At 36.3% G+C, this 27754-nt stretch overlaps 1 protein-coding gene across 4 annotated transcripts in view; it reads left to right on the top strand.

Moving 5' to 3' along the window:
- LOC150088474 (uncharacterized) overlaps window positions 1-27754 on the top strand; it is a 131445-nt gene that overhangs the window by 43723 nt on the left and 59968 nt on the right. For 3 of the 4 annotated variants that reach the window (XM_090369534.1, XM_090369536.1, XM_090369535.1), the window contains exon 2: window positions 19099-19261. In XM_090369534.1, coding sequence (XP_090225660.1) covers window positions 19124-19261 — 138 coding nt within the window. In that variant the 5' untranslated portion in view covers window positions 19099-19123. Of the gene's footprint in view, window positions 1-19098; window positions 19262-25170; window positions 25275-27754 lie in introns of those variants that run through there. The other variant, XM_090369538.1, reaches the window with a different exon arrangement.

Here is a 27754-nt window from a genome sequence, read left to right on the forward strand (position 1 = left end):
CCTCCTTCATTCATTTCATTAACCCTTCTCGGAGCATTATAAAAAGCCCAATCAGGTCCCCCCTCCAAGGTGTATGGTTCCTAAGCTCCATAGACCACGTAATTGAAGTCTCTCCTCGTGGGTAGCACAGTTGGTAGAATCGCCGTTCTCCTCACACCGGGTGAAAAATTCCTGACTGAGTCCTGTCGATGACGGGAGGAATTTTTATGGGCCTTTTTCACAACGTGGATGAGTTAGTCGGTCTCAGGAGAGGGGTAGCACGGTTTTTCATCCAGCAAATCGAACACATAACATACACAATTTACAGACATGAAAGTTGTTTTATACGACGCAATATGGTCTAAGTTGCTGATGCGCCTAAAACTCTATAACCTTTTAACACCCGTCCGCTCAATTGATAGACGGCACACTGCGCCTAAAGTGTTTGTTTCGGGATTTATTGGGCACATCGGCAACTATGGCCATAGTGCGCCACGCGCCTAAAGTGTCATAGTTCCCTTTTCTGAAACTAAAACCATGCCTTTTACCTTCTTAACTACTGCGACATCTTTCTTTATATCTTCCAACTATTAACTGGGTGATAATTAACCAAATGGTTGCTATACTTAATGCCCTGTGATATCATCTGATTCCTGAGTAATGATGAGGTCAAGAACATTCTTATCCCTAGCAATTTTCTCTAATATGGTGGTGCAAATAATAATCATCTAATTTATTTAAAAATTGTTTCCTATGGCGAGTTTTGTTCCATCAGTTAGGACCAGATTGTGTTCACCCACAAGAAGTTATTTACACTTGCTTGCCCGTTTCATCTACATGTAAAAACTATTGTCATACTTTTCACAATCTTCTGGTCTGCAGATTACGCCCCAGTCTCATTTGCTTCCAACTAAATCTCGCCACACTGATTCCATGCTGACAGAAGTAACTTATGACTCAGCAAAAAACCCCTTTTCACGCTCAGGCTGCTTTTGATAAGAAGCATAGCTCCATCACCCTTTTTGTCTTTCGAATCTTTTCTAAATACATTATACATACCATAGCGTAACTCTTCATGGCCAATTTCCTGGTTAGTCTTAATCAGGAATTCGAATTCACCCATTTTATTGACAACGCTCCTAGAATCACTTAGACACAGTTAAGACAAAGTATTCTTCTATAATTTACTACTGACACATCATTTGAATTTTATTTAGGTTTGTTTCTCTTGCCATTATCATCCCATTCATTTGAAACGTTTGCCATCCTCAGAAAATTTTGCCAATTCGGTTGTTGCGGCAACAAACAAAAATTCTTGATGTGTGCAAGCATTAATTTGACCCATATCATCTCAGATAAACGGTCTATATTACCCTTCTCCCCTCCCAAACTAGCAGCTTTCCTGAACCCTTAAGATACACTCAATGATACTGGCAAAATTCCTTGTGCCACCTTTGTTCAAATGAATACCATATCTACAAAATAGATTCCTTCTACCTACAAGTGCGGACCACACTGATGTTAAAAAAAGGGGGGGGGGATTAACTCCTAGTCTTGCAGATTATATTAAGTCTTCAGTTTATATACAAGGCGTTCAGCTTATAATCCCTCCGAATTGCGGACAATCATTTTGACCTAGCTCGCGGCATGTTTCATCACGGTCCTATATTTATCCAACAAATCATCAATCCGTGTTCGCTTAATATCGTTAATCCCCACATGAATAATAATATTCTCTTTACCCCTTTTTAAATCTGAAAATCTGTTGGTAATATTAGCAATTATTGCTTCCTGAAAATACATCCTAGTTCTTGTGCGCCTGTCTTTATAGCACAAAATGTTACCCGTTACCCTGACGACAGTATCTTTCAATAAAACAATCCCTTTCAACCAGAGCAGTATGCACGTGACTATGATTTCTTGGAGTAGAATTGGGGTGCATCACATGGCGGGGCACAAGATTTTTGAGACCCTGACGAGCTCCCAGTTACATTTGTTTCTAGGGTAAGCATTCGGTTCTTCAGTGACTCAGATCTTCTAGTAATACACCAAGTTTTAATTTGGCACCACTCCTTACACTGGATGCAAAGAAAAGAATCGTCAGTTGAGCTTGGTTTATCTACTATAGATCGATCTCTGAATACATGCCGACGGGCTGTAAATGCGACGAACTCATGACTCACACCGGAAACGCTCACAGGCGTTTCCGTGTGAATCATAATGCCCCTGGACGATGTATTGAAAGTGTACCTTGTAGCAATCGTTATTTAGGCAAAATATGAGATTACAAAGTAGTACAGAAACTGAACTGTTATTAAAACTTTATGCGTTACTGAAGTTAAAATTAAGCTACCGAAAAGAAATTTTGAAAAAGTAAAGAATTGGGTGGTTTTAGGCGAGGGTAGCATGGTTTTGTGTGTGTTTTTATGTTAAATAAAATTTGTTATATAAAAATTCTCGTTTTCATTCAGAGAAACGGAAACAATGTGCAAAAAAATCTCGATAGAGTTCAAAGCCCTCTTACAGTGGAATTCTATATATAACAGTTGTGTACATAAAACTGATTTTTATTGTGTACATCCCATGTTATACATGATTTGTGCACGCGTGAACTTAATGACTGACAAAATTACCCACATTTTAAAGTTACAACAACAGAACCTTCCTGTGTGGATATATGGTAAAAGCCCTGAAATAAGCGATGGCAGGAACTGTGTGGGTCGCGGAACATCCGGTTTATCCCGTGAGGGGAAAAAGGCTGGAATATCCATCAAGAGGGATGTTTATTGTCTGCCACGAATGCCTTCTGAGCTCGCAGACGCCGTGATAAGAACCATGTTTTTGGTTGTCTGACCTCTATCGTCGCAGTGATAAAACGCAGGGCGCGTGCCCAGCGTTCAGACGGTCTCACGTGTCAGCTCCCACCATTGGGGGAGCGAAAATGGATGCACAGCGAGACAGTAGTCAAATGAAAAGAGGGAACGGGGAAAGTGAGATCACCCTACATAGCTTTCACTTCATAATAATATATATATATATTTTAAAACTTCCTTTAGCTGTTGAAAATATTAAATCACATCGCACTGTTATATGCGATGTGATTTAATATATTTAGAGCAATTTAAAATAAAAAGGAAGCGCAAAGAGGTAGGCTGCCTGGGCGTGTTACAATTTATAGTTTTCTTACAGCGTAATAGAAGTCTGCTTGTGTATTACGGACTTGGCGCATTATGGCCTTAGTGGCTCATGCGCCATAAAAACCAAAATCAATCAATCATGTATTTTATTAAATATGTAAACCGTTTATTGCCAATTTTCTTATGAATGTAACATCGTAATTGCATCCCTGTTGGATGTCAGACATTGATTCATCGAGTGTTCTCAACTTGATGTAAACGACATTTTTCAGATGATTAAAAATAATTTAAAAACCTAAATAATACATCAATTCTGCACCACAGAACTATCTTACGACTGCAATAACAAATAGTTTCAGGTCAGTGTGACAAAAAATAAGCTGAAAAAATAGTGGTGGCTACATATCTCCTTTGTATAATTAAAAAGCGTTATTGTGTGAATAGGGTACATGCTACAAACATGAAACCACTTCCAGGTGGTTTCTCATTTAGAGGATATCTTAGTTTTTATTCACCAACTGGGAAATGCACGCGCTCTAATAGATGGCAGCGTGGCATGCTGCCAATCATGGTAGGATTAACGGATCCCAAAAAAGCGCGTACTTCGGTTCAACGAGCTGTAGTCCTCAACCTCTGTTATGTGTAAATTTCGAAAACTGTTTACAAAGAAGCCACTGAGTAGATGTACAGTTCTGCAATGGTACGGAAAATTCATAAGGGCACTTTGTACAATCACTTTTGCCGAGATGGTAACCGAACAAAAGTCAGTGAGGAAGCTTTATGCGAAGCCAGAGATGGTAGTCTTAATCTTAATATGCATTAACAGTGTGTAACGTGCTGTGTCCCCGTCTGGGGATGAAATCATCCAAGTTACAGCTGTCGATCGACGATAAAACCAAGAGGACGGATTTTTTTTGATAATTTTCGCTTGCCATTGGGGGAAACTGGATAAAAATTAGTAAATACAGTACTCTTTACTAATTTTATCCAGAAACTTTCAGTCGGTAACGCTTGAAAGTTTCTTAAAAAAAAAAAAAAAACTGCGCAACGTTTATTGGCTCGGTAAGGGTTGTCCTGCAACAATTATGGGGTGATTTCTGTTTTATTACTCAAAATTAAGTGTTCGTGTGTGCTGATTAACAAAAATAGTGATTGCCAGTCCATTTGTGTATTAGGTCTGTACAAATATGTTGCGAGGCCTGAAAAATCTAAAATAACTCGCCAATAAAAACAATACTTCTTCCTTTTAGTCTTGAAGAACTCGCTGAAAAATTCTTCAGCTGTCAACAGGATTTGCACCAAGGTATCCAGACGAACGAACAAGTGGTAATCCACGATATGAGGGGTCAAAAATCGTTCAGGGGTAGTAGTTTTAGGAACTCTACTACTAGAAAAGAAATTCTGATTTCAGAGGGGTGTATTCGTTACGAAATTCCTCGTTACTATTTTGCAAAAATTGGGCTCACACAGATTAAGTGGCTTATTTGAAGTGCATTTTAGCAGACTTCGCTTTGAAATGTAACTGGAATATGAACAAGCCTTTTTGTCTTCGAAGAGAATTTCGTAAATTATGCTCTGTTAGCATAATTAAATGAACTTGACCAATCTAGGGTCGGGTGCCACAGTTTGGTGACCTGTCTTTGATTACAGTATTACGGAGGACTGGCTATAATTACTGCATATAACTACACATGTGCCCTTTCATGAAGTTCGTTGAACACTACTTTGTACAGGTGTAAATTCTCTTGCTGTTAAAATACGCTAACGTTAATCAGAACAGGATTTAAACATGGCCCTTAACCAAAACATGCGAAGATACCCCAAAATATATTATATACATTCACTTCACAAAAGGAAACGGGAACTCTTCCCCCTCGGATAGTGAGGTACCCAAGTTGTGGCTTATTTGGCTTATGACTAAATCTGGCCCTGACTGTCATGCAACTTTGTTGTTTCAGCCTTTCCAGAATCCTTTTTACAGACACTCTGGACTGACTCATTAGCATATTAACAGAATGCTAAACACTTCTGTCCCTTTCAGTCTCTTTAGAACTTTTCCAGTAATTGTGCGTCCTGGCTCTGCTAAATCAGGATGACTGGTGAATGGCACCAGTTCCACCGGAATTTCGTCACATCTTATGTATTATTTACTGCTGCCTCATCGATCAGTACGCCAGAATTTAAGGTAGATCTTAGGTTATAATTGTTTTTTCTAGTTGCTCTTTAGCGTAATTGTTATTTAATAAAACACTGCTGGCAACCACTCTTCATAAATTTTAAGGATAGTTAACATAAAAAAAATGGTTAATAGTATGCCTTCTTTTCTTCATCCACCAAATATTAACTGCATAAACCAGTTATTCTATATTTGCGTATCTTACTAATGCAAGTAGCTCATTTATACGAATAGATTTTTCTATATACAGTACTCCGTTAGTCATAGCATTAAAAACTCAGGAATTTTTCTTTTAGTTTTTTTTTTATGCCATGCATTTACTCTGGCATTTTTCTGTTCTGCGTAATGCCCCTCTTCTGTTGGCTTAATGTTCAAGGATGCGTTAAAAATAGGCAAGTGAACAAAGGTCTAGGGTTGGGGAAAGACATGTAACCACAGCTGTAGGGAACACAAGATTGAAAGAAGAAAACGACTAACAGAAGTGACCTTGATGTGGTTAACGGTCTTGTGGAGACAAACATTCTAACATTAGTGACACCTGTCTGTTGTCTCTATTCTTAGACACTCCTATTCCTTTTCTTCAACTGTATGTGAGGTCATCCTCCCCCCTTGTTATTGAGAACTGCCGTTTCCAAATCTGAACGTTCGAGGTGTAGCCAAAACGTAAATTAGTTATGTGGAAAGTTTTTTTTTTTTTTTTTTTCTAAAGAAAATAAAACTTCTAACTTGGAATATTTAAGTTTGACGGAACACAATTATTTTAAATAGGTTAGAAAGTTTCAGACAAGAGGTCAAAAATAATGCCTTCAACAGTTGGCAAGTGGGGATTAAACGGAATTCGGGGGAGGGTAATGGTTATGTTTATATTCCCTCCTTTATTTTTCATAATAAATCTTATGTAATTTTAATTGTTCGCTCTTTCTGAGGTCTGCAGTAAGAATTCAAGTTAACAAAATTTAATTTTATTGAAACGAACTAGATGGCGCAAAGCGCATGACCCAGTACTATTTTATCAAAACTTTAATCTACATTTCGGGTCTGCTCTTTAGTAAATTGGGAATACTGGGTCATGGGTTTTGTGTCATCTAATATATTTCAATAAAAACAATTTTGTTACCAACACATGGATTAAGTGTCTTCTCATTTAAAATACATACTTCGAAAGCTTCCGCGTAAAAAGCCCTTTAGTAATTATATTAAAACTTCTTTGGCTTTTACAGTTCTCCGAGACTAACTGAAACAAAAGAATGTCCATAGGCGATGAGGAGGATTTTAAAACTGTACCCGTGGAAAACCACAGCATTGAATGTATTTCGTTAACTGACTTTATTAAAGCAATGTCGTACAAAAATTAATCTGTATATGTTGGGATTATCTTGCAGGACACTTTTCTTAACAAAGAGAATAACCCCTACCCCCTTCTGTCATTTCTGTACACAATGTACTCCCCATGTTCAAATTTTTGCATCCCTTATGTCTGAATTTTGTATCAGAGTGAGTTTATCTTACCACGTAGCTAGTTTCAACGTCTTCTCTTTCTTTTTTTTTTTCTTTCCCCTTTTCAAATGGGCCCAAAGAGATGAAGTGAGCCAGTTAATGCTAATTGTGTGAAGGTAAAAAGCTATAAGCAGGAGATGACTTTATGCACCTTTTATTATATTTTTCTACTAATACTAGCGTAGTTTGGAATTCAAAATGGCAAAGAAATTCAGTGCCACTGTAAACACAAAATAAGGCGGTCTCATTTTGAACCACTAATCCAAAAGTAATTCATACGATGGACATTTCCTTCTTAGGAATATGCATAGATAGCAAGAAATACAAAATATAATTTAAATATTACTGTATTTAGATGCGTTTTATTTTGAAAACGGCCTACACATATCACACACATGGTCTAAAACGGATGTTAACGCTAAATAAAGTTGTGAGGAAATAATGAAGCAATGTAAAATGCAATCTATTAATGAGTGGATAAATAACAGCAAGAAAGGGGAAAAATAGAATGGAGAATAATAGGTGGATAAAAATATATTAAAGAACTGTTACTCATAGGTAAACCAAAAATAGGAAGAACAAAAAGATTGAAGGAAAACTTATCCTAAATCTAACAAGCATAATGGAAAGAGGAAAAAAATTTTAACGCTTATTTTTAGAAATCGAAACAAAAATTCAGGGAAGAAAAAATTACTACCTATATTGTTCATGCTGACATTTGACAAGTATTATTGTAATTCGTGTTAGAGATCAAAACAGGCCGGTCTTTCTTAATTGCATTTTCTGATTAGCAGTATTTAACAAGGTATATTCAGAAGCGAACAGTGTTATAACAATACTGTCGAGTTTAGGAACAGTGGTGATTTAATAATCGTAGATATAAGAGATCAATGTAAGGGGGAAAAAAGCTTTGATTGTCAAACTTACCTATCAAGGGTATAAAGAAGAAGTTGGCTAATAGAGTAGTAACAATTTTCATGATAAATCTACGTTGGAAGAGAGCTTTTCAAACACCTGAATTGTCAGTAATGTAACCTATTTAACGCACTCCATCCAAACACGAATGGAATTTTACACTTTGGGCCATTGAAATTTGACAAACCACTTAACTGGAGTCTCCTAGGACTCCAATGATTGATTTTTTTTTTTTTTTTAATTCTTGGTAGGAGGTCTAAATTGTCTTTCTCGCACACAAAATCAAATAAAACTTCAAGCAGGAATTTCTCCCCTGATAAGGAGCCGATCTAGCTTAAAATTGTCGAATACGCCAGAGCTGAGCACAGTGTTACACACGTTTGTGACCGCAGTTCTAGCCAGCATGACTACTAAATACGTTACTGTATTCTCTCTCTCTCTCTCGTAAACTCTTCTTATACTATGTGACCGTCTCAGAGTGTATAAATAGAATATATATTATATATGCAACAAAATTATAAAGCACATTTAGAGGTATGGTCCGAAGTGATGCCTGCAGAGCATCTCAAAATTGGTCACAGCGGTCGGTGATTAATTACACGTCCAACAGCTAGTTCAATCACATCTCATAGATGCGCAATGTGGTTCAGATCTGTGGAGTTTGCGGGCCAGATGGAGAAGGGTGAAAACTTCTCAATCTATAGCATGGGATGAAAGAAAAAGAGATTCACCAGACCAACATCGAGATAATCTTAGGTGAAATTCTTTGTTGCTGGTCTGTTAATATGCACTGATCGTTCCCCCCACTCTCACCGTAACAAGTTATAACTACTCTTCATTTCCCATCATGCTGTTTCTAATGGTTGATTACAAAAGTTAAATTTAAAAATCTGGTACTGAGCTTCTTATTATAAAATTTAGAGATTCGCCTTTTGGCGGTTGATGGATTTCTTCATACAGCATGCACGAAAAGAAGATACAGATATTATTATTATTAAATCCGTTTATTAAAAATAGCAAGTGTTTGCTTTCACCCCTTATACACAGCCGACCGGCTAGAAGGGTGTACAAAATGCAAGAATTGCAATTATATACAATATGAAGGGTGTACAAAAGCAAAAATTACAATTATTTACAATATAAGAAGAGTGTACAAAAATGGACGAATACAATTATTTACAATACTTACACAAGTGCGTATATTTACAATATTGTTTACAAATTCACTCATTATCAAGATTATAGTTGGAGTAAGCTGTGCGCTTCTGAGATGCTCTTCACTCTGTACTGCTTACTTTAGGAGAATTTCACAGGGTCTATTGTCAATGAATTGAAAAGGTTCACTGCGTTGTTTGGGAAGAAATTCTTCAGACAGCACAGGTTGCACAGTATAGAATGCAACAGTAGGTAGGGACTGTCATTACTGCGTCCAGCACGTGGAGTAGAGATAAGTCCTCGAAGACTGGGGGCGTCAATCACACCAGTAAGCATCTGAGAAAGAAGAAGAATATTCCTGGATGCAATGTGAACTCTCCAGGGAGTGATATTTAAGTTGGTACATAAAACAGCCCTGGAGATGGTGAAAGCATTGCCCGTGACCCTGTTCATCCATCGCATTACCCAGTACTCGACTGCCAGGAATCTATTTATATACGACGTCGGGGCAGAAGACCAGATTGGTGATGCATCGCCTTTCTTGCAAATACTTGCAAGAAAGGCGATGAAAGCGTCAGCATGTATCTGTAAATTGAGCGCAGTGCATGCATATTATCGATGTGCCAAGCTGAAGGTAAAATGGAGATGATTATTATGACCGGTGCTTTGCCAAAGGACTTTGAACACAAATAGTGGAAACATTCCCCAGTGCTAAATATGATCACTGCACCTCTTACAGTTGAAACTTGGTTAAGACCAATCACAAAAACTGCGGTCATCGTAGGGGACGTAAACTAAAAAATAATAATAATAAATAAGCAACAGTACAGTATTAAGGATATTAAATTTTAGGCAGTGCATCCAGTCGACATGGGTAGCCATTGCAATGGCTTTTCTCTTAGGGATAAGGAGGTGATTATCTTATTGTACAAGCCAATGGTTAAGTCCCATCTTGAATACCGCATACAAGTCTGGATTCCTCATTTTAGGAAGGATGTAGATCTGCTGACAAGTGTGCAGAGGAAGGCAACGAGACTGGTGAAGGATCAAAGAGGCCTTATCAAAAATGCTTCAATTTTGAAAACTGCAAGGTCCGGAGGAACCTGCAAGGAGATCTGATTCAGGTGCGTAAGGCTTTGAATTGATTAAGGTCAATGCTAATGGCATTCTTCCTGTTGCTCAGACTACACATGAGGTGGCATAAATTCATGAAGGATGGTTGCAGGATAGATATGGGGAAGTTTTCCTTCAGCCAGCGGGTTGGTTAATTGTTGGAACAAACTGTTGTGGTTGTGGATATTTTAAAAAATATTCAAGGAAGAACTGGGCAATTTATTGAAGGAGATGGACATGTGATGTGGGAAGGGTTTTTTTTTTTTTTTTTTGGCTGATGCTTTTTAAACATACTTTTTCTTGCATCATTTGCCACTCCTAATATTAATACAAAAATGCACAAACGGTACGTAAACTACACTAAAAACAGCATTGCCGAGCGTGGATGCTGCATATTGTGCAACTCGAAGCAACTATCTCTCAAGAAACAGTGGTTCTTAAAAGAGAAGTTTTATGAGTAACACCAATAAATTTCAGCAATTAACCCCGCCAGGAGTTAATTAGCTGAAGTTGAAAGTATACATACTGTACTTTCATTAGCAAGAAATGGTGCAGTGACCGCATTGATATATTTCCACCTATAGCAGTGAATGACCGTAACGTTTTACAATCGTGGACACAGGAAACGTGTGTCTGTACAAATAACTACAGAAAATTAACACAAGAGGTGAAAATTACCGATGGATATGAAAAATAACTTGTATGGCAATAAACACGCGGGTTTCAAAAATTTCCTTCTCTTTGTCATAAACTGTATATGCTATGTAGCATTTCTAGTTTGGCCGGCAATTCGGTCGATTTAACCAGAGAGCACGTCTTTTGAAGGCAAGTACTGTGCATTGAAATTGATTAGAAAATTAAAATGAAGAACATTAAGTCCAAAATTTTTAGACGGGACATCCCAGGAACCCACTTCCAAAGGCGTTTGGAGTGAATAGCGCAACTGTGAGGGAGGGTATCAAAATATAGTATCTACGTATGGTATATTTATTTTTGAATAAACTTAAATGTTATGGCTGTTCATAATACTTACACGACCCCAAGGTTGCGCTCTACTAGTAAATCATAATTTCGGTGAAGTAATCGAAAGAGAACTCGCCTTCCTCTTGTATCTGACAGTTAGTTTATAATTTGTATTCTTAGTAGAAATGTTATTGCATTTGTTTTAAGAAAATATGAAATGTATACCATAATTCAGTTTTAAGAATAAGTTTAATCTTTTCATCTGGTTGGGGGGGGGGGGAATTGGAAGGTCATGTTCTTACACTTAACTTTTATTAAAAACGAACTCTCGATGATAACGTACACTCAATATATTATGCTCAATTTTTTATTACTAAATTTCATTTTTTTCCAAATTTTGAAAGCTGAAGGTAAAATTCGATCAGCTTTAAAATAGCCAGTTCTGACTGTAGGATCAACTTTCTATCTCATGGTTTCATACATTGTGGGGTAAAATAATACTACTGATGGTGTCCCGGATCGAGAATTAAAATACAAAATATTAATACGTAGGGCAGAAGGCGTAAACCTAGTTGATTGATACAGAAAATTATCTATTTACTATATGTTAATATATTTTTTTCATCCTCGATTGGGGGCCACCGTCAAATAGTGTCTTTTATACTTTTTGTTTTTTCATTGGGTTTAACAATTAGTTTTGGTTATAACCAAACCTTGCTTACTCATTTTATTCTACTGTATCTCTGTATATGGGCCAACGTTGCAACTGTTAAATTATTTAGTTTAAATTTGGAACTTCCGGAAAATCTTGCGTGTGAATCAAAACGTATTGCGCCATTGCCGTGCATTCTCTTGTGCAATAGAGGTGAGTATTTTTCCTTTTCAAATGACTTCGTGCAATATTTCTCATACAGTATTTTCATCTTTAAGAAGCCGGGTATAGTATGTGTAACAGATGGCGTAGCTAAACCAGATCATTATTCAAATGACTCCTGTCAACTAGATATGGCATCAAGAAGAAAAGTAAACACTCGATATTCTCTTATTCTCTAGTAAGTCACAAGGGAACGAGAAGGTGACCTTTATATATACTGTATAATACTTGCTCATAAACTTGTCATCTGCAGTTCTGTTCCTTTGAACTGCTTAAGCGTTCAGGGGAAGATTTGTTAATACTCCCGTTAGTAACCTTGACACTGGAAAGAAGTAATAACAGTTAAAGTCAGACGGCCACTAGATGTCTCCACTAGTTCAAATATTTACAGCTGTCAAGGAGGTGAGTGCTCTCTGTAACATATTCGGAATCTGATCTTGAGAGACTTCAACCTACGCAAAGAGTACTTGATATTTGACATTACTTGATATTTGACATGACTCTTGCGCCTTTCCTCTTCGCCATAAACAGTGCCGACACTACGGAAGGTTCACAAGAATGACTAAAACTGATTATCATTTTACTTCATCCGATACCAGCTTCGGTATTACGCACTTTTAACTTCACGGGAGAACGCCTATCACAGAGAAACATCTTGTTTTTAGGTCAGAAGATCAAATTCAGCCTCTTCTTCCACTGATTGAAGACTGCCAATATTATTGACGAGCACTGGAAATCACGATCCATATATTTTATCAGTTCTGTTCGTGGCGTCAACGTTCAATTCGCTATATAGAAATTGTCGTTAGAAAAATGACAAAGCTTGTTGCCATGTGCACGAGGAGAAATAAGGACGAGGGGGTTATGTCTCACTGGTTAGTGTGCTGGTGGAGAAATCTGCACGGGCAATGTTCGATACCTGCAATGAGCTACAGATCCTTTTCTAGAAGGTGTATCTAATTTCTTTCAAAAAATGCGTGTATTAAATCATTTGGCTGTATTGTTCTTGATAACATTAAAATTCTGATTTCAAATGTTTCAACTAGGACGAGTCTCCCGATGGTCAGAAAGTGGGAGGGAATACTTTCTGCTAATCGGCCCATAAACACACACTGAATCACTACAGCCAATGTACTCAATTCCCAAATTACAACCAGAACTAGAGGGAGGGAGGGAGGGGGGTTGGAAATGTTTTCCCAAACTGTGGAAGTGGAAGAGATCAGAGTGCAAACATTATTGAGGAAATGGGCATAGATATTTTAACAAGGTGGGAAATAACTATGAAAATCAATTGCCAAATGAAGGAACACTGAAAAATGACCAATATTCTAATACCATGTTAGACTGCTGAAATTTTTTTTTTTTTTTTTAAGTACGGAAGTTTTGAAACTTAAAATTCAGGCGATATTTATTGGGAACACGTCCCATTAAATTAAAAACATAAATAATAAATTAAAAAAAACAGTATTTTAGATTTCCCACAGTCATGAAAATTTTGTTTTGCTGAGGGATTGTAGTATCTTTTTTTTAAAGCCTGATATCATAACATAAGAATGAAAAAATAATTGTTTTTTCCGATTAATAACTATTTTCAGTATACATTTTTCATTTTTTTAATGAACTTACATAGCTCAGTGGAAAATTGCTTATTGCATGATAAATCAATTTGAAGTTTTAATTCCGCAAGAAATGAATTTGCTCACTGAATAATTTAAACATTTTTCTTGGCCGTGTTCACATATGGAATGGTACTACTGCGGTGGTGTTTAAATAACAAAATTAGCTAATAGTGATTACTGATATACTAGCCCTCAATGAAAATAAATAATAAAAAGTTCGGGGCACTTAACATTTTCATAAACAGATTTTGCTGCCACATGTTTATCTGGTTTTCATCCCATTCATCTTCGCTTTTGCACGATTTGCGAATTCATGGGTGAAATATGGAGGACAGTGAAGGCGTGGCAAGAACACCAATGTAATAAAAGTCTACTACTAGTTACTAACTGGCTGTGCGCTCACACGTACTCGATTACAATATCAGTATCCAGCAGTGTTGACTCGTTTCTCCAACCCTCCAAAATCCCTCCCACAAACCCATGCACTTGTGATTGTCCGAGGAGATTGTTGGGTCACCCCCTAATGGCCACATGAAACCGTAACGGCTGTATCCATCAGAGGCAGCGATCACCATCTGTTTTCGCCAGCTGCATGGACCCCTCCGGGTTTTATACTGCTCGCTGTGCTGACAGCATGTAAAACTTGCTACGCTTGGGGAAAGAGGAGGGCAACATGGAAGGGAGAGTTCTACTGTGACAGTGAGACATCTGGTTGAGAAAGTGTGGGACGCAGTTGTGGCTGCGTTTGGAAAATGATCCTGGAAGATCAAACTTCCTTGAAGGCTATGAAGGCGACTACAGCGTTGTTGACGTATTTTTTTTTTAAATCTTTTCTGCTAGGTTAGGAAGATTTCGCATGAAGTTAGAAAAGAACGAGTCACTGCTTTCTGAGCTTTATCCGAGAACAATATTTTTAGTCATTTTGTTTCGTTTATATTCTTAGTTGTAAACTAGTTACATTCTGTCCATTTTCGGTACACTTTCCTTTTCTGCTTTGGTTCATTATAATTAAAGAAATAAGTGAACCAGCCTGGTGGTTTGTTTTATTTAGTTTTATATCGTAGTTCAAATCGTGCGATAATATCTTTACTGTGGAAAAAAGCTGCTTTTCATAAAATAGCAATAATAAAGGATTTAAAGGTAACCACTTACAATGTCACGCTGTCAAGACGTTTGCAACGTCTGATGCGGACATGAAAACTTTTTATTTATTGCATGTTAACCGATTTTGGAACTTTGAGTTACAGCGACCTTTAAAAATTTTATTATTTCCATGATTACAGTTTAACCACTTCACTATCAGCCCTGACAATAAATTCTCTAGCAAGATTCGCTTTTCGAGTTCATAAAAGTTCCTGACAACCTGAAACGCACACGTAGATAGTGATAGCGAATATTTTGGAAGCAGGGTAAGAAGCATCATAGTGTAAATTTTCTCTTTTCTTTGTTGCGGTGATTTTAAGTTTTAGAAAGCTGAAAGTTTTGATACGTGAACATTTCAAAGTGAGTAATCATTTCATTATATTTTTATTTTAAGCCAAACATTTACCAACTGAAATAATAAAACTTTGGAGCCAGTCCAAACGCCGATTTCAGTTGGTTGTTTTCCATTTGCACCTAAATGAAGGTGGCAATATTTGCGTAGCTTCATATGTCGGAAATCTCTCGATAGACAGATCGCGTTCCGTAGAAGAATTTAGTTTCAACGGAAGACTTATTTTGAAATATGGAGGACAGTGAAGTCTGTCCGAGTTAACTTTTGTAAACATCTGGACTGTATTTGCTTCTGAAACTGAACCCCACGTTGCACTCAGACATTAATACTAATAACTAATTAAATGACTGTACATAAGTTGTAAAAATTTGTATTTGCACAAGAGGGTTGTACAAATCAACGCATTTGCCCAATATATGTACAGTTATCATTAGAATAAAATTTTAAAAATTAATCCTTAACGTCAAAGGCTTCCTCTTAATTTAAATTCAGCTTGGTAATTAGGATTTAAAGCCAATCAAATTTCTGGAATTCTTAATTAAAAAAAAGTGTTTCGATCTGTTTAGTATAGAAACGATTATATATTATTAAACAGTCTTACCTTCTTTTTGTTACCTTTACTTTGCACTGTTGTAAACACCCTCTAACTGAAAGGATCCATAGAAACAACGAGAAATTCATAAATAAAATAAATTTAATATACAAATTTAGTTGGCATCTTGAGTTGTAGTTCTAATCAAGAAATACAAGAAAATGTAAAACAAAAGCTTTTTTTCTTTTGGCTAAAGGAACGAGCTTTTAATGTTGAACGAAGATTCTTTGTTATTTTTATTATTATTATTTTTTTATTAAATAAATATTTTGACCTTTTTATAATTAAACGTTTTATTTCGTCCTAAAATTGTGGATATTAAGTAGTGTGCTCCCTTCCCCCTTCATCTCCGTTTCAAATTCTTCGATAAAATCAGCAAAATTCCAAAACTTTCGGAATATTTTATTTTAGAAATCGTTGATTCCTGTTAAACAGTTGTACAATAAATAATTAACCAGAGATAAACGAAACTCGTTAAATTTGACTGACAGCTGTTTATTTGATCGTGACCACTGAGTGGAAATAAAACACGCTAAACGTTAGTCTGTACACATAATTTAGATCATTCTCTCGCTTACGGTTGTGTACCCTCGTCAAAATGTCCCCCACAAGAAATGAACTTTTGGTGGTGAATGAAATGGAGAGAAAGGTCTTTATTGAATTTATGGGTTTTTACGCGATAGGGTAAGATGTGGATGAAAGTACAGTGTCACTATAAACTAAACTCGGTCGTAAAATGAACGCTAAGGTCGTTAAAAAGCATTAAAACGATAATTTGCAGGCTCAAGCTGTGACTCTTATTCTAGTGCCGTTTTTACGACCAATATATATTTTTAAGTGGCTCTTTCAGGAGAATTTTTTGTAGAGTACATGCTATAGGGACATAAATCGGCCACATAGTGTTATCCCAGTAGTATCCAGTAACTTATGAACTTTGTCTGCACTGACACACAGTTTTGGACTTCCGAAGCCGAGCAGGAAGTGTTCGAAAACTCCAAATTGCTGCAATTTCGACAAAAAGTATGTCGAAATGGCAGATTGGTGATTTTTTTTTTTTTTTTTTTTTTTATATAGGCAAAGCTAGTCTCTCGGCTATTTATTGATTTTTTTAAAGAAAAAAATATTACTGTAGTATAGTAGATAAAATGTTGAAAGCAACACAAACACGCAGCATTAGCATTATTAGAGGCATATGGTGTAAGAAAGCAAGCTTTATATATACAGCATCCGCCAATAAAAACACACCACGTTGAAGGATGGGATGGTGTAGCCATTAACACTGAACGATTGAGTGTCGAACTTGCATCGAAATATAATGAATAACTTTGCAATATACAGTGTCAGTTGCTAATTAGTTTGTCTTTATTCCAGGTATTTTCTCAACAAAATTTAGTCGCCCCTTTAAGATACTATTTGCAAGATTTCCTATAGTTCGAAAGAACTATAGGAAATTCGTGTGGCACCATCGGACACGGTAACAGCTATTACAATTGGTTGGTGTTATCTTCCGGGAGCTACACACAAGCCGCATTTTCCTTCGAATTATTGCACTTTCCGAATGGCCAGATACATCCATGTTTTAGAAGGAAAATTTTGTGCAAAAAAAAAAAAAAAAAAATATATATATATATATATATATTATTGCATATTTCAAATAGAAATTCACAAGTACTTACTAAACAAAATCACTGTAAAACTGAGTTTTTATTTTACTGTGTTATACTTGCCATTACTGATGTTAATCTGAACTTTCACTTTCTTCGCATGAATTTCAGGGGCATCACTGTTGATTCCTTATTTCTTGAAAGGCATGACACTCTCGCGCACTTGGGAAGTGGTTGGTCGCGTCATTCGTCCTGTTGTTATTCCACTCCTTACATATGAATAATTTAAAGCAGGGATGGCCAACCTTTTCCTGCAATATCCCAGATAGAGACAAAAGGGGTATAACTCCTTACAACTTACGAAAAAAATGTATTTTTTTTTTAAACTGCTATATAATGATTAAATCTCAATGATTCCCTACCATAGTGTAGTGTTTACTGTCAAGTGACACCGAGGTTCCCCCTAACTCCACATGATTCGCTAGAATAGCGCTGTAACCCCCTTCCCCCCACCTCACTACTGTAAACTCCTGAGATCGCCACTTCTGCCCTATATCATGGCATACTGTAGCACCAAATGACGCAAGTATGCAAGCTTATAAAGCATTAAGGATGCCATCATTATTTAATCTACTCAATCAATTTAAAGCTTTAAACAGTTAACTCAAGTCTATTTATAGGTACCTGGTTTCCAAGCGATGCAATTTCAGAAATGAAGCTTTTCACGTTAGAGTACCCTTTTGTAGTCTTGACTAATCGCGTTGCTCTTCTCTGCACCCGTTCTAAGAGTTCCACATTCTTCTTAAAATGAACTTCCAGACTTATGTAGGTATTCAAGATACCTATCCATTGCTTTATACAACGGGATAATCACCTGATGGCAAAATTCCTATATACTACTGACAGAACCCCATGAGCAGCCTGTCTATTCAGAAACCTTCGCGGCATGCTACTGCTGCTATCCATATGCAGTACGTTTTATTAATCAGTGTTAAACCTCAGTTGCTACCTCTCAAACCATTTGCCGATTTTTCTACGTCTTGTTGCTATAGTATGCTATGATTCTTTTCATTAACCACCCAGTTAACTTTTGTATCGTTGGCAAATATAGGCATTAAACTTAATATACCTTTTATCATATAGTTAATAAATATCGAAAACAGTAAAAAGTCCATCACTGAACCTTGAGGGACTCCACTAATGGCATTGCTCGAAGACGAGCTGTGCCCATTAATAATCTCCTCTGTCTTCAGCCATTCAGCCACCCCTTTATCCAAAACATTAACTTTCCCCTAATTCCATACTGCTCTAATTTGTATAGCAGTCTTTCATGTGGAACAGGTTTACTGAAATCTAAGTATATGATGTCAAAATTTAATTTTTGCTTCTAGCTCATTTTGATAATGCATAATAGTAGCTAAACAAATTGGTCAGACGAGATCAACTTTTAACAATCCATGCTGCGATTGCCATCTAACTGCATTCCTATCAAGATGATTGTGCATTACTGTTTTAACCATGCCAGTCTATTTTAAACAACAGGTTGTAGATCATTTTGAGACATATTCACATCATCTGTAGAGATCCCTCCTGAATCCAACGACTGTACAGGTATCTTCTGATCTCCACCATCTTGAGAGCAGTGGCATATCCATCATCGTAAGTGGGGGGGGGGGGCATGAAAACTAGATCCAGGTAACGATCAAACTGAGATTACCGTTATCAAGCTGAACGGCTGAGTTTGAGTATAATTGGATTTGCCCCTCTTTTACATGAATTTTATTCGTCTTTCAGTTATGAATTTGGAGCTACTGAATGAGCGAAGTAACCAGGTTGAGAATAGATATTACTTTTCAATATTTTATCATTTAAAATTCCATAAAGTTTTTCTCACTTAAATAATATCCATCACAAAATAGCATGCAATAATTTCCAGAAATTACATTTTTAAGAAATAAATCGATTCTTTATTTCTGCAGGAAAGGAATCAGACTTAACTGTAGAATGGGGATCCACTCAAGTAAACAGAAGTCAGCAGACATCACAACTCCTCCAAAGGATAAAAAAGTGAAAAGGCGTAAGAGTAAGAAGGAGAACGCTACTGCAAACGGTGAAACAGGTATAGAAGAGGTGGGCATTCAGGTAAATTAATAATTAGATTAACTGCATTGTTTTTCAGGATAAAATTGAATTGAAGTTAAATCCGGATTAAGATATTAAATTTTGTCTTTCCTAAATTTATTTTTGCTACTTTTATCAGCTAATGCACATTAGAAATATGCATAATTAGGCGCGTTAGCATATATGTTTAAAGCTCCTATTTGTATTCACCATCACTGTCTGTACGTCCGCATGAATAATACTCCGAGTGGATTGATTTTCATAAAATTCTCTTTGGCTATTTCTTAAAGATTTGTTTAACCATTCTAAATCCGTTAAAATCGGATAAATAGAAACCGGCAATTTATTTCTTTGTTCATCCGTATGTAATAACTCCATTTCCATGGTTGGAAATCGAGTTATTACAATAACTCGGTTTTGTGAAATTTTATATTTGGATCTTTCAGAAAGATTTGTCAAGCCATCCCAAATTTCAACAAAACTGACTGAACCAATAGAAATCTGGCATGAGCAGCTTTTCATGAAATTTTATATTTTGCTATTTTATATCGATTTATCAAGTCTTGCCAAATTTAATTGAAACTGGAACAATAGAAATTGGAAAAATTCTTAAATTTTTTTTTTTTAAAGACTCGTTGGTATATATGCATATATTTTGAAACTAATGCTGTAAATATGCATAAGGCGCCAATTGTCTTTACGTGTTCATTCGTCCGCATGTGTTAATTCAACTCCAGGTGGATAGATTTTGATAAAATTATGTGACTTGTAGAAAGATTTTAATTTGTCGAGCAGTTCCAAATTTCATTAAAATCAAACCAATTAGTTATTCTTTTTTTTTTGCCCCCATATACCGTATGTTGTAGTTGAAATACTAGATATTGTTTGCTGCAGTTGTGATGATTGGAGGTTGAATGGCAATATAGTAGATGTGCATTAAATTCATCGCTTATTTCTTGTTTTTTACTTATTTTTTTTATAAATAATGAATTATTATTACGATTTGTTAATGCGACTCAAATGTAATGCTGCGTACATTAATTAACTTTTATTGTTGTACTGTGATTATAATATTAAATGTAAAGTCGAGCGGTTTCAGTAGCCCAACTTTTACCATCAATCGTAACAGTTTATTTATAGGTACACACAAATAATATATCTTTGTTGTTTATCGATTGATCATCCCCCCCCCCTAATTTTTCCTTAAAAAATAAGAAGTGAATGTATTTGGCTAAGAGATGCAACGTGTGCATGTGGCAAATTCAAGTCAGGTAAGCAAAAAATTGTACGATAGAGTCGAATGCCAGAAAGTAAACTGTACTCGTATCAAAACCTGAATTGGTTGACATAAGCAGAAGTTTAACTGGCAGTCTGGCACAATAAAATGTGGACTGGTACATTGGATAGCTCTCCGCTGCAGTCTCAATGTCCTACAGTGCACCATTGGAGAACTTTGCAGTGTTTTCCTCTTAGTTTCTGATTGAAGTATCAGTGCTGATACTTAAATATTGGCAGAAGTTGGATATCTATATTCTATTTAAGGCCTCCGTAGCCGAGTGGTCAGGAGCGGGAGTGCAGTAGCACACGCTCTTTGAGTAGACCGGGATTCAAGCCCCTGACTGCTAAATACGGTCGATCTGCCAATCCGCACCGGACCAGCGTGGCAGATTATGGTCCATTTTCCTCAACATGGATTGTTGAGGAGGCTTCCGTCCTGCAGTGGGTTGATAATGGCTGCAGTTTACCTTTTTTTTTATTCTATTATTAGTGAATGAAGATGATGAATCCTTTGAACTGTTAGTTGTTTGAAGTAAAATATTTGAAAAGTATTTTGTTTAATGAACTATAATAATTTATACTTCATTACCCGTTTAGTTTTTCTTCAGGAGGTCTGAAAACAACATCCGTTATCTTTTCTTTCACTTGAAGACCTCCTCGGAGAAATGTACAAACCATTCTGCCACTTTTTTCCAACTTGCAAAAAGTTGGAAATAAATTGCAATAAGTATTGTTTCGATTCGGAGGAACTTCATGTAAATTAGCAGATCGGATTTGTGTAGGCAATTGCGTCAGCGCTAAATAAGTTTGGAACTTTCCATGAACTTTTCTAGACCAGCCGAAAGACTCATTTCAGTGTTTTTTTTTTTTTTTTGTCTGTGTGTGTGGGGGGGGGGGTGGTGTTCTAAATGTTTTTCGTGCATATTATTTCGAAGGTTATAAAAAATGTGTTGATAATCCAACAAAATGTATTTTAATTTAGTCTAAAGCTGATTTAATTTTGAACTTTTACAACTTTTCTTTTGTGATTTTGTAACTAATGCTGTAAATATATGCTACAGTGATGTAATAAATATATTATTTTAGGGGAGACACACACAGATGAAATGAATTAAAATAGAATATTTATTTTATGGTTAATCGTGGCAGTTCTTAATTTATTGCCTATCATAGTCAGTCTGCCGGTGTTACCCTATTTGTTATAATAAATAGAAAGTACTACGTAAACTTCGTTTATTGATTCACAAGGTAGTCTTAACGGTTATGTTTATTGAATTATCTTTCAACTGGATTTCAGCCTGCTAAAGTTGAGTGGCAACGCTTTGGCGACGAGCTCAAACTCTCATTCTCCAACTAAGAGCGTTGAACTCCAATTCTGTTTCGATTCACTTTTCTCTTTGGCTCAACCAAAATGACATGTTAAATGTAAATTGTGTTGCTTCTATTTCAGTCATGAAATTCGATGCTTTTCTCCGATGATTATTCCATTAACAATTCTCTTACTGAATCTTTTGTCACCTACAAGGACTTCGGTGTCTTATTTCGATTTTATCTTCATCCCCACTGTTACATCGATCTTCTCATATTTCAGACTTTAAATTTCTCTCATTCATTTAATTAAGCGTTCCTTCTTAGTTTTTAAGAGAGAAAAAGTTAATCCTGCTATGTGAACAACTTGTACTTCCGGATTTTGACTGTTGTGATATCTTTTCCCCAGAACAACATAGTCTTTTCTCAAAGACTGCAGCAAATTCAAATTGAATTCACTAAATTCTCATGCTATAGAAATCTTTCATAGGCGAAACTATGAATCACTCTGCCATTGTTTGAGAACCTTCCCATTCTGCCCTGAATCAGAACTCCATGAGTCGATTTTTGTATTCAATATCGTGAACTCCATTGGTCATTTTCCATCTCTTCAAAAATATACCTATCACTATACCCTGCTTAAACTCTCATTTGTTTGTACGAAGAACATGTTTGTTCTTCGTATTCGCCACTTAGCTTCTAGTTCTGTTTCGTTTCTTCAGGAAATAAAAATCAAATTGATTATAATTCTTAACCTATATATTAAAAATTTATTTCTCTGCTTCATTAAGCCGAAAATTGTACGAATTTTTAAGAAAATTTCACAGTATTTTCTTTAAAATCTCTCTTGCTTGGCCTTGGATGAGAAATATGCATATAAATGATCGATATTGCATTTTATTTCTTGAAACTTCAATGTATTAAAATAAATTTGCGTATAGTGTGTCTTGCTTTAAGTTAAAATAAATAAATATATTTTCCTGCCGAATTCGCATCGTAAGAGGTGTGTTTGGAATGGGGGTTTACAAAGTCTACAAAACATAAAATACGGATATTTTACCCTTTAATCGAGTATTTCAACAGTTTAATTTTTCGAAAATATCTGTTAAATAAGATAACTTTTATTGGCTAATTTTCAGCATCTAGGCTTTTCTTCGTCTAAAAAACGCGATTTTTTTTTTCTGGTGTTCCAAAGGTATTATAGATTCTTTCATAAGTTTAAAAAAGCCTTATAAAAAACATAACTTGGTCGTTATTATGGATTTAAGAATAATCAAAACAGCAATAAAGCTACAAAAAGAGGAACATTATTTCGTGAAAGATGTACCTTGCGTAAATCGCCATCTTAAGGTGGAGCAGTAGACAATAGAAGTTCGCTGAGCTCCTCTCCAGACAGTCACGAGACTGAAAGAGAATAGCAATTTTTTTTAACCCCTGCTTATTTCTTGTAATTTTATCACGAGCTTCTAAGCATGACAGGAAGAAATGAATCTTATGTTAATTGTCATTTGATACGTAATAGTAGCATTTTTCAGTCGAAATGCAGAGATTTGGTATCAACATCCCCTTCCCCAACAGGCCATCTTCGGTTCAGGGTGTTTCCTAAGTCACGATGCACCTGTTATTGCAGCTTCAGTTCATTGTACGTACGTATATGAAGTATCACGTGCGCTCTGCATAAATGGATATTAATTTGGTTAAAGCACTTTTAATCAAACACAAATCGCGCTGGAGATGTATTTAAAACACACACATCTCCTGCTGGCTTTTTTACTGAGTGGGTAACAAGCAATGGTGAAACTACCACACTACACAGTTCAATACCGCACATGGGCGAGAAATGAGGGGGACGGAGGCTAGTATTTTAAAGATTTGTTTTCCGTGACAGTATAATTGTTTTGCCACGTATCACTCGTTTGCAGAGGTCTCGGTTCGAACCTGTTGATGACTGGAGGAATTGCTATAGGTCTCTTCGATCGGGATTGTAATTAGTTGATCTTGGCGGAATGAGTAGGTTCCCATCCGTGAGTTATTCCGGGTTGTTCATCCCACACAACATGCAAATAGGCTCTTGAACATAACTTGTACAGATATACAAGTAATATACAACGGAGCAATATGGTCCAAGTCGCTGATGTTACTAAAAACCAATATTAATATCATGCAGGGTCGTTCGGCAAGCTGGTGGAGCGGGCAGTTTATAGTTCTCGTCAATGGTAACGAGTAATAAAAGGGGGAGAAAAATCGGATTAGGACAAATTTTAAGAGTTTCCTTCCCACATTGTGCATATTATTATTTTTTTTTTTTTTTCGTATTTTCACCCATAGGTTCGTATTATCATCGATTTTGTCTGATGGAGGGTAAACTTTCTCGCGTCGATGAGGAACGGAACTCTTTTTAGTAAGGAGGTTTTATCCCTTACTGAGTTCATTATTGTGTGGCACTACCCCGCCATGGTAGAAGGGGGGAAAGAAGACGCGCAGTAGTTCAAGGTATATCGTGACCTGCCTTTTGGCTCAGGTAAATAGTCGAAGTGAACTTATGGGTAGTGAAATAGTTAGCACTTGCCATACTTGGCAAATGTGCCTTTTATTTTCCACCCATTTATCCTTCGTTGCATTCCATTGAGCTTCGGGAACTTGCGATTTCTTCGTGGTCTGTCATACTCCATACTGCCTGTTCATAGGATTTGTTTGGCAACTACGGTAACATTAATATCATATTCTTTCAAATTATCATGTGATATTTGCTAAGTGTTAAGCATCTTGTGTTAAATTCTTGAGGGTTGCTTTTGAACACACTGTTTTCATAAAACGAAGAATTTCATGTGGGAAATTTAATTGCGTACGTTAATTACTTGGTCAAGGCTTTGGCCTACTTTCCATTGTCATTTGAATAACGAGTTTATTTATAAATGAGAAATTAGCGAGGGAAATTTTTATTTTTGGAAAAAGGTGAAAATTGTCTCATTCTTATCACTGGTATATTCAGATTTTAATTTACAGTGTTCTGTTCTAGTGATCTGGTTAATCTTCAGTCTGGTTATATTTACAGGCTAAATTCAAGTACAATATCTTAATTGAGTCTGGGGATCAAATTTAATGAATACTTCCTTGTCATCTTTATTTTATGAGTAGTCTACATTCCTCCATTGGCATTTCCTGTGTTTGTCAGACGAGGAGAGGGAGAAATTGGAAACCACTAGTGATTCACCCTTGAGGGGCTGTATTCTAGTTTCTAGTTGGTTGATATCCTGCCTAGTGATTGGGTGGGGAGTTGAGTCACATGGACAAAAAAAGATACTTATCTCTTTTGGGCCCCTCTTCTCCATCCTTAAGAATAAGTTAGCTTGTACCGCGAAGCAGCATTTGGTTTTAGATCTCGCTTTCTAGGTTAAGCATTTAGAGCAATCCTCGCAGTTTAAACAGTGCGAATTTCACAAGAATGGTGGGTATAAATTTGTTATTATTTAATTGTTCCTATATCTTCTTATATATGTGCGATTGCATATATTTTAACATCAGTTTACAAGTTTGAAAATTAGACAGCTTTTGATGTTTCAATGCATTTTCGTCTTGTTAAAAAGCACAACGAAATGGGTTTTCAGGTTATTGGATATAAAAGGCTGAGATGCTTATATGCAAACTCCCCACATATTGGAGCCACTTACAAAACTGCTCCACTTGCGGGTAGATTTTTTTTTTTTCATTATTATTACCAGCAGACTAATTTTCTCATGAATTTGAAATTCAGAATTTTGTATCTAACATTTTTAATCGTCTTTGTACAGACTTCTTGTTCAGTTCCATTGAGGTTTTTTTTCTTTCTTTTTTTTTTAATTTCGTCAATAGCTTTATTTGCTGCCTAATCTCCCCTTCCCTTCCCGTCATATTGCTAGGTTGTTATTATTTTGGAAAAAAATGGAAAATTTTTATTGTATGTAAAGCTAAACATTCTGTACTGTTTCCAAAATCATGTTTTCTGCGACACATCAGGTACAACTTTTATGGAAGAATATTTTTCATTGGGAAAAAAGAAATAATAAATAGTCTTAATGCATACATTTAGCAATTCCAAAATACGACTGGTTATGCTACGACTGGGTATTGTAAGAAACATGTGTTGCAAGATGCACAATTTGATTGCTAATGGTGCTACATCACTGTCTTCAAAAAAAAAAAAAAAAAAAAAAAAGTCACTGGGCATTCTATGATTTCAGCAAATTGCTTGTGACGATGAAATATGCAAATATCTTGACCTATAATGGTTAGCCCAGAATTTATTTCAGAATAAATAATAAGGTTAAGTGGATTGAAAGAGCTAACAGAATTTCATAGGAGAATAATAGTTGGATGTCATGTGTCGAAAGTGTCTGTGCATATTATTATTAGAAATTAAACATTCCCAAGTCGACAAATGGCAACGCGCTTGAAGCCTAGAGGCGATACTGATTTTTCTAGCAGTGATGATGTATGCGTTGGTCAGTAGCTGGAATTCAGCTTGAATTTATTTACCACGTTTTAACCAGTCATTGTACAGTATATACGTAATATGAATAAGTACTGCGCTGTAACTGAATGTCATAAAACACGGTATTTTTCCAATTCGCTCAAGCTTTGTGGGAGAGCCACCTCCCTCCCCTTCCTAGTGGACTTCGTGTGTCATTGCCTAATTTGTCTTTGCGCTATTAAAAAATCAAATCTTGTCCCATCACAGATCCCCACTGCATCGGGGCCAAGAAATTCCCACATAGGCCCGTCGGTTCTTGACATCACATGAGCTGACTGACTTGATCAGTTGTTTATTGCATTTCGCCATCAGAGAATCTGAGTTTGGAGCTGCGATCAGCCGCAGGCAAACTACAGGTGTTGCTTGGACGTAGAGAACTGCACGCCATTAAGTTTCACAAAAGAGCTGCAGCCCCAAAAGTATTTGAAAAAAAACCAATGTGCATCTTCTATTACGGTGGTTCTCAACCGGGAGTACGCGAATCCTTGGGGGTGGGGAGCATTGCATCTAAAATGGTGGATTTTGATGTTTTTGTAAAATGTTTGTCAGATAATTACGGAATTTTACTGATTTTTGAGTGTATTTAATTCTGATGCCCTAGAATTTGTGATTTTGGGAAAACTAAATCAAAACCAAACTGCCTGGATTATCATAGTGCCGAAGTAAGTCACGTGATTTCTGCACAAATCACTTGTAGCTTCATGTATCCAGTATTTTTGTCTAGTTTAGCCCTTAGCAGTTTTTGCTATCCTAAATGTAATTTGTAGTCGAGGAAAGAATGTCATATATGTACTTACAAAAATTTATTTTGTAACTAATGTGCCAAAAATTGACGAACGGTAGTGGTATGTAATTAGTGTTCCACTGAAATGCTCTTTAATTGCATCTCTAGCTGAGGATAGAAAGTTGGTGTTCACAGTGATTATTCACTGGCGAGTCCTGTTTCCGAACATTATTAGGCAACTGAATAATGAATATATCGAAGGGAATATACAGCCAATTTTGAAATACGGATGTACAGTAGATACGAGGCCTAGCAACGCTGTGTTATGAGTTCGTGCTGGAGCAACTTGGTGGTTTTTCTGCGTAACTATTTTTTTAATGTTTATTTCACGCCGTCCAATCATGGATAATTTTTAGTAAGAGGAGCAAAGAGAAAATTAGATTATACGGATAGAACAGAAAATCCTGAGAAAAGATGCAAAGACGAGTCGAGAACACCTCAATATGACAGACCAAGTGGCGAGTTTAATCATGACCATCACCAAGCCCCGTTATCGAAATGAATATTTGAAATATGGCCTCTATTTTTGCGGTGATTTGCAGAGTCAAATCCCTCTGTGTTTAATATGTGAACAGAAACCCAGCAATAACTGTATGGAACCCTCTGCTGATGAGACATTTTGAAAGAAATAATC

Source organism: Mastigoproctus giganteus, chromosome 3 (assembly GCF_048544385.1).
Source record: "Mastigoproctus giganteus isolate SK-2022 chromosome 3, ASM4854438v1, whole genome shotgun sequence".
In the NCBI taxonomy this organism is placed as follows: Eukaryota; Metazoa; Arthropoda; class Arachnida; order Uropygi; family Thelyphonidae; genus Mastigoproctus; species Mastigoproctus giganteus.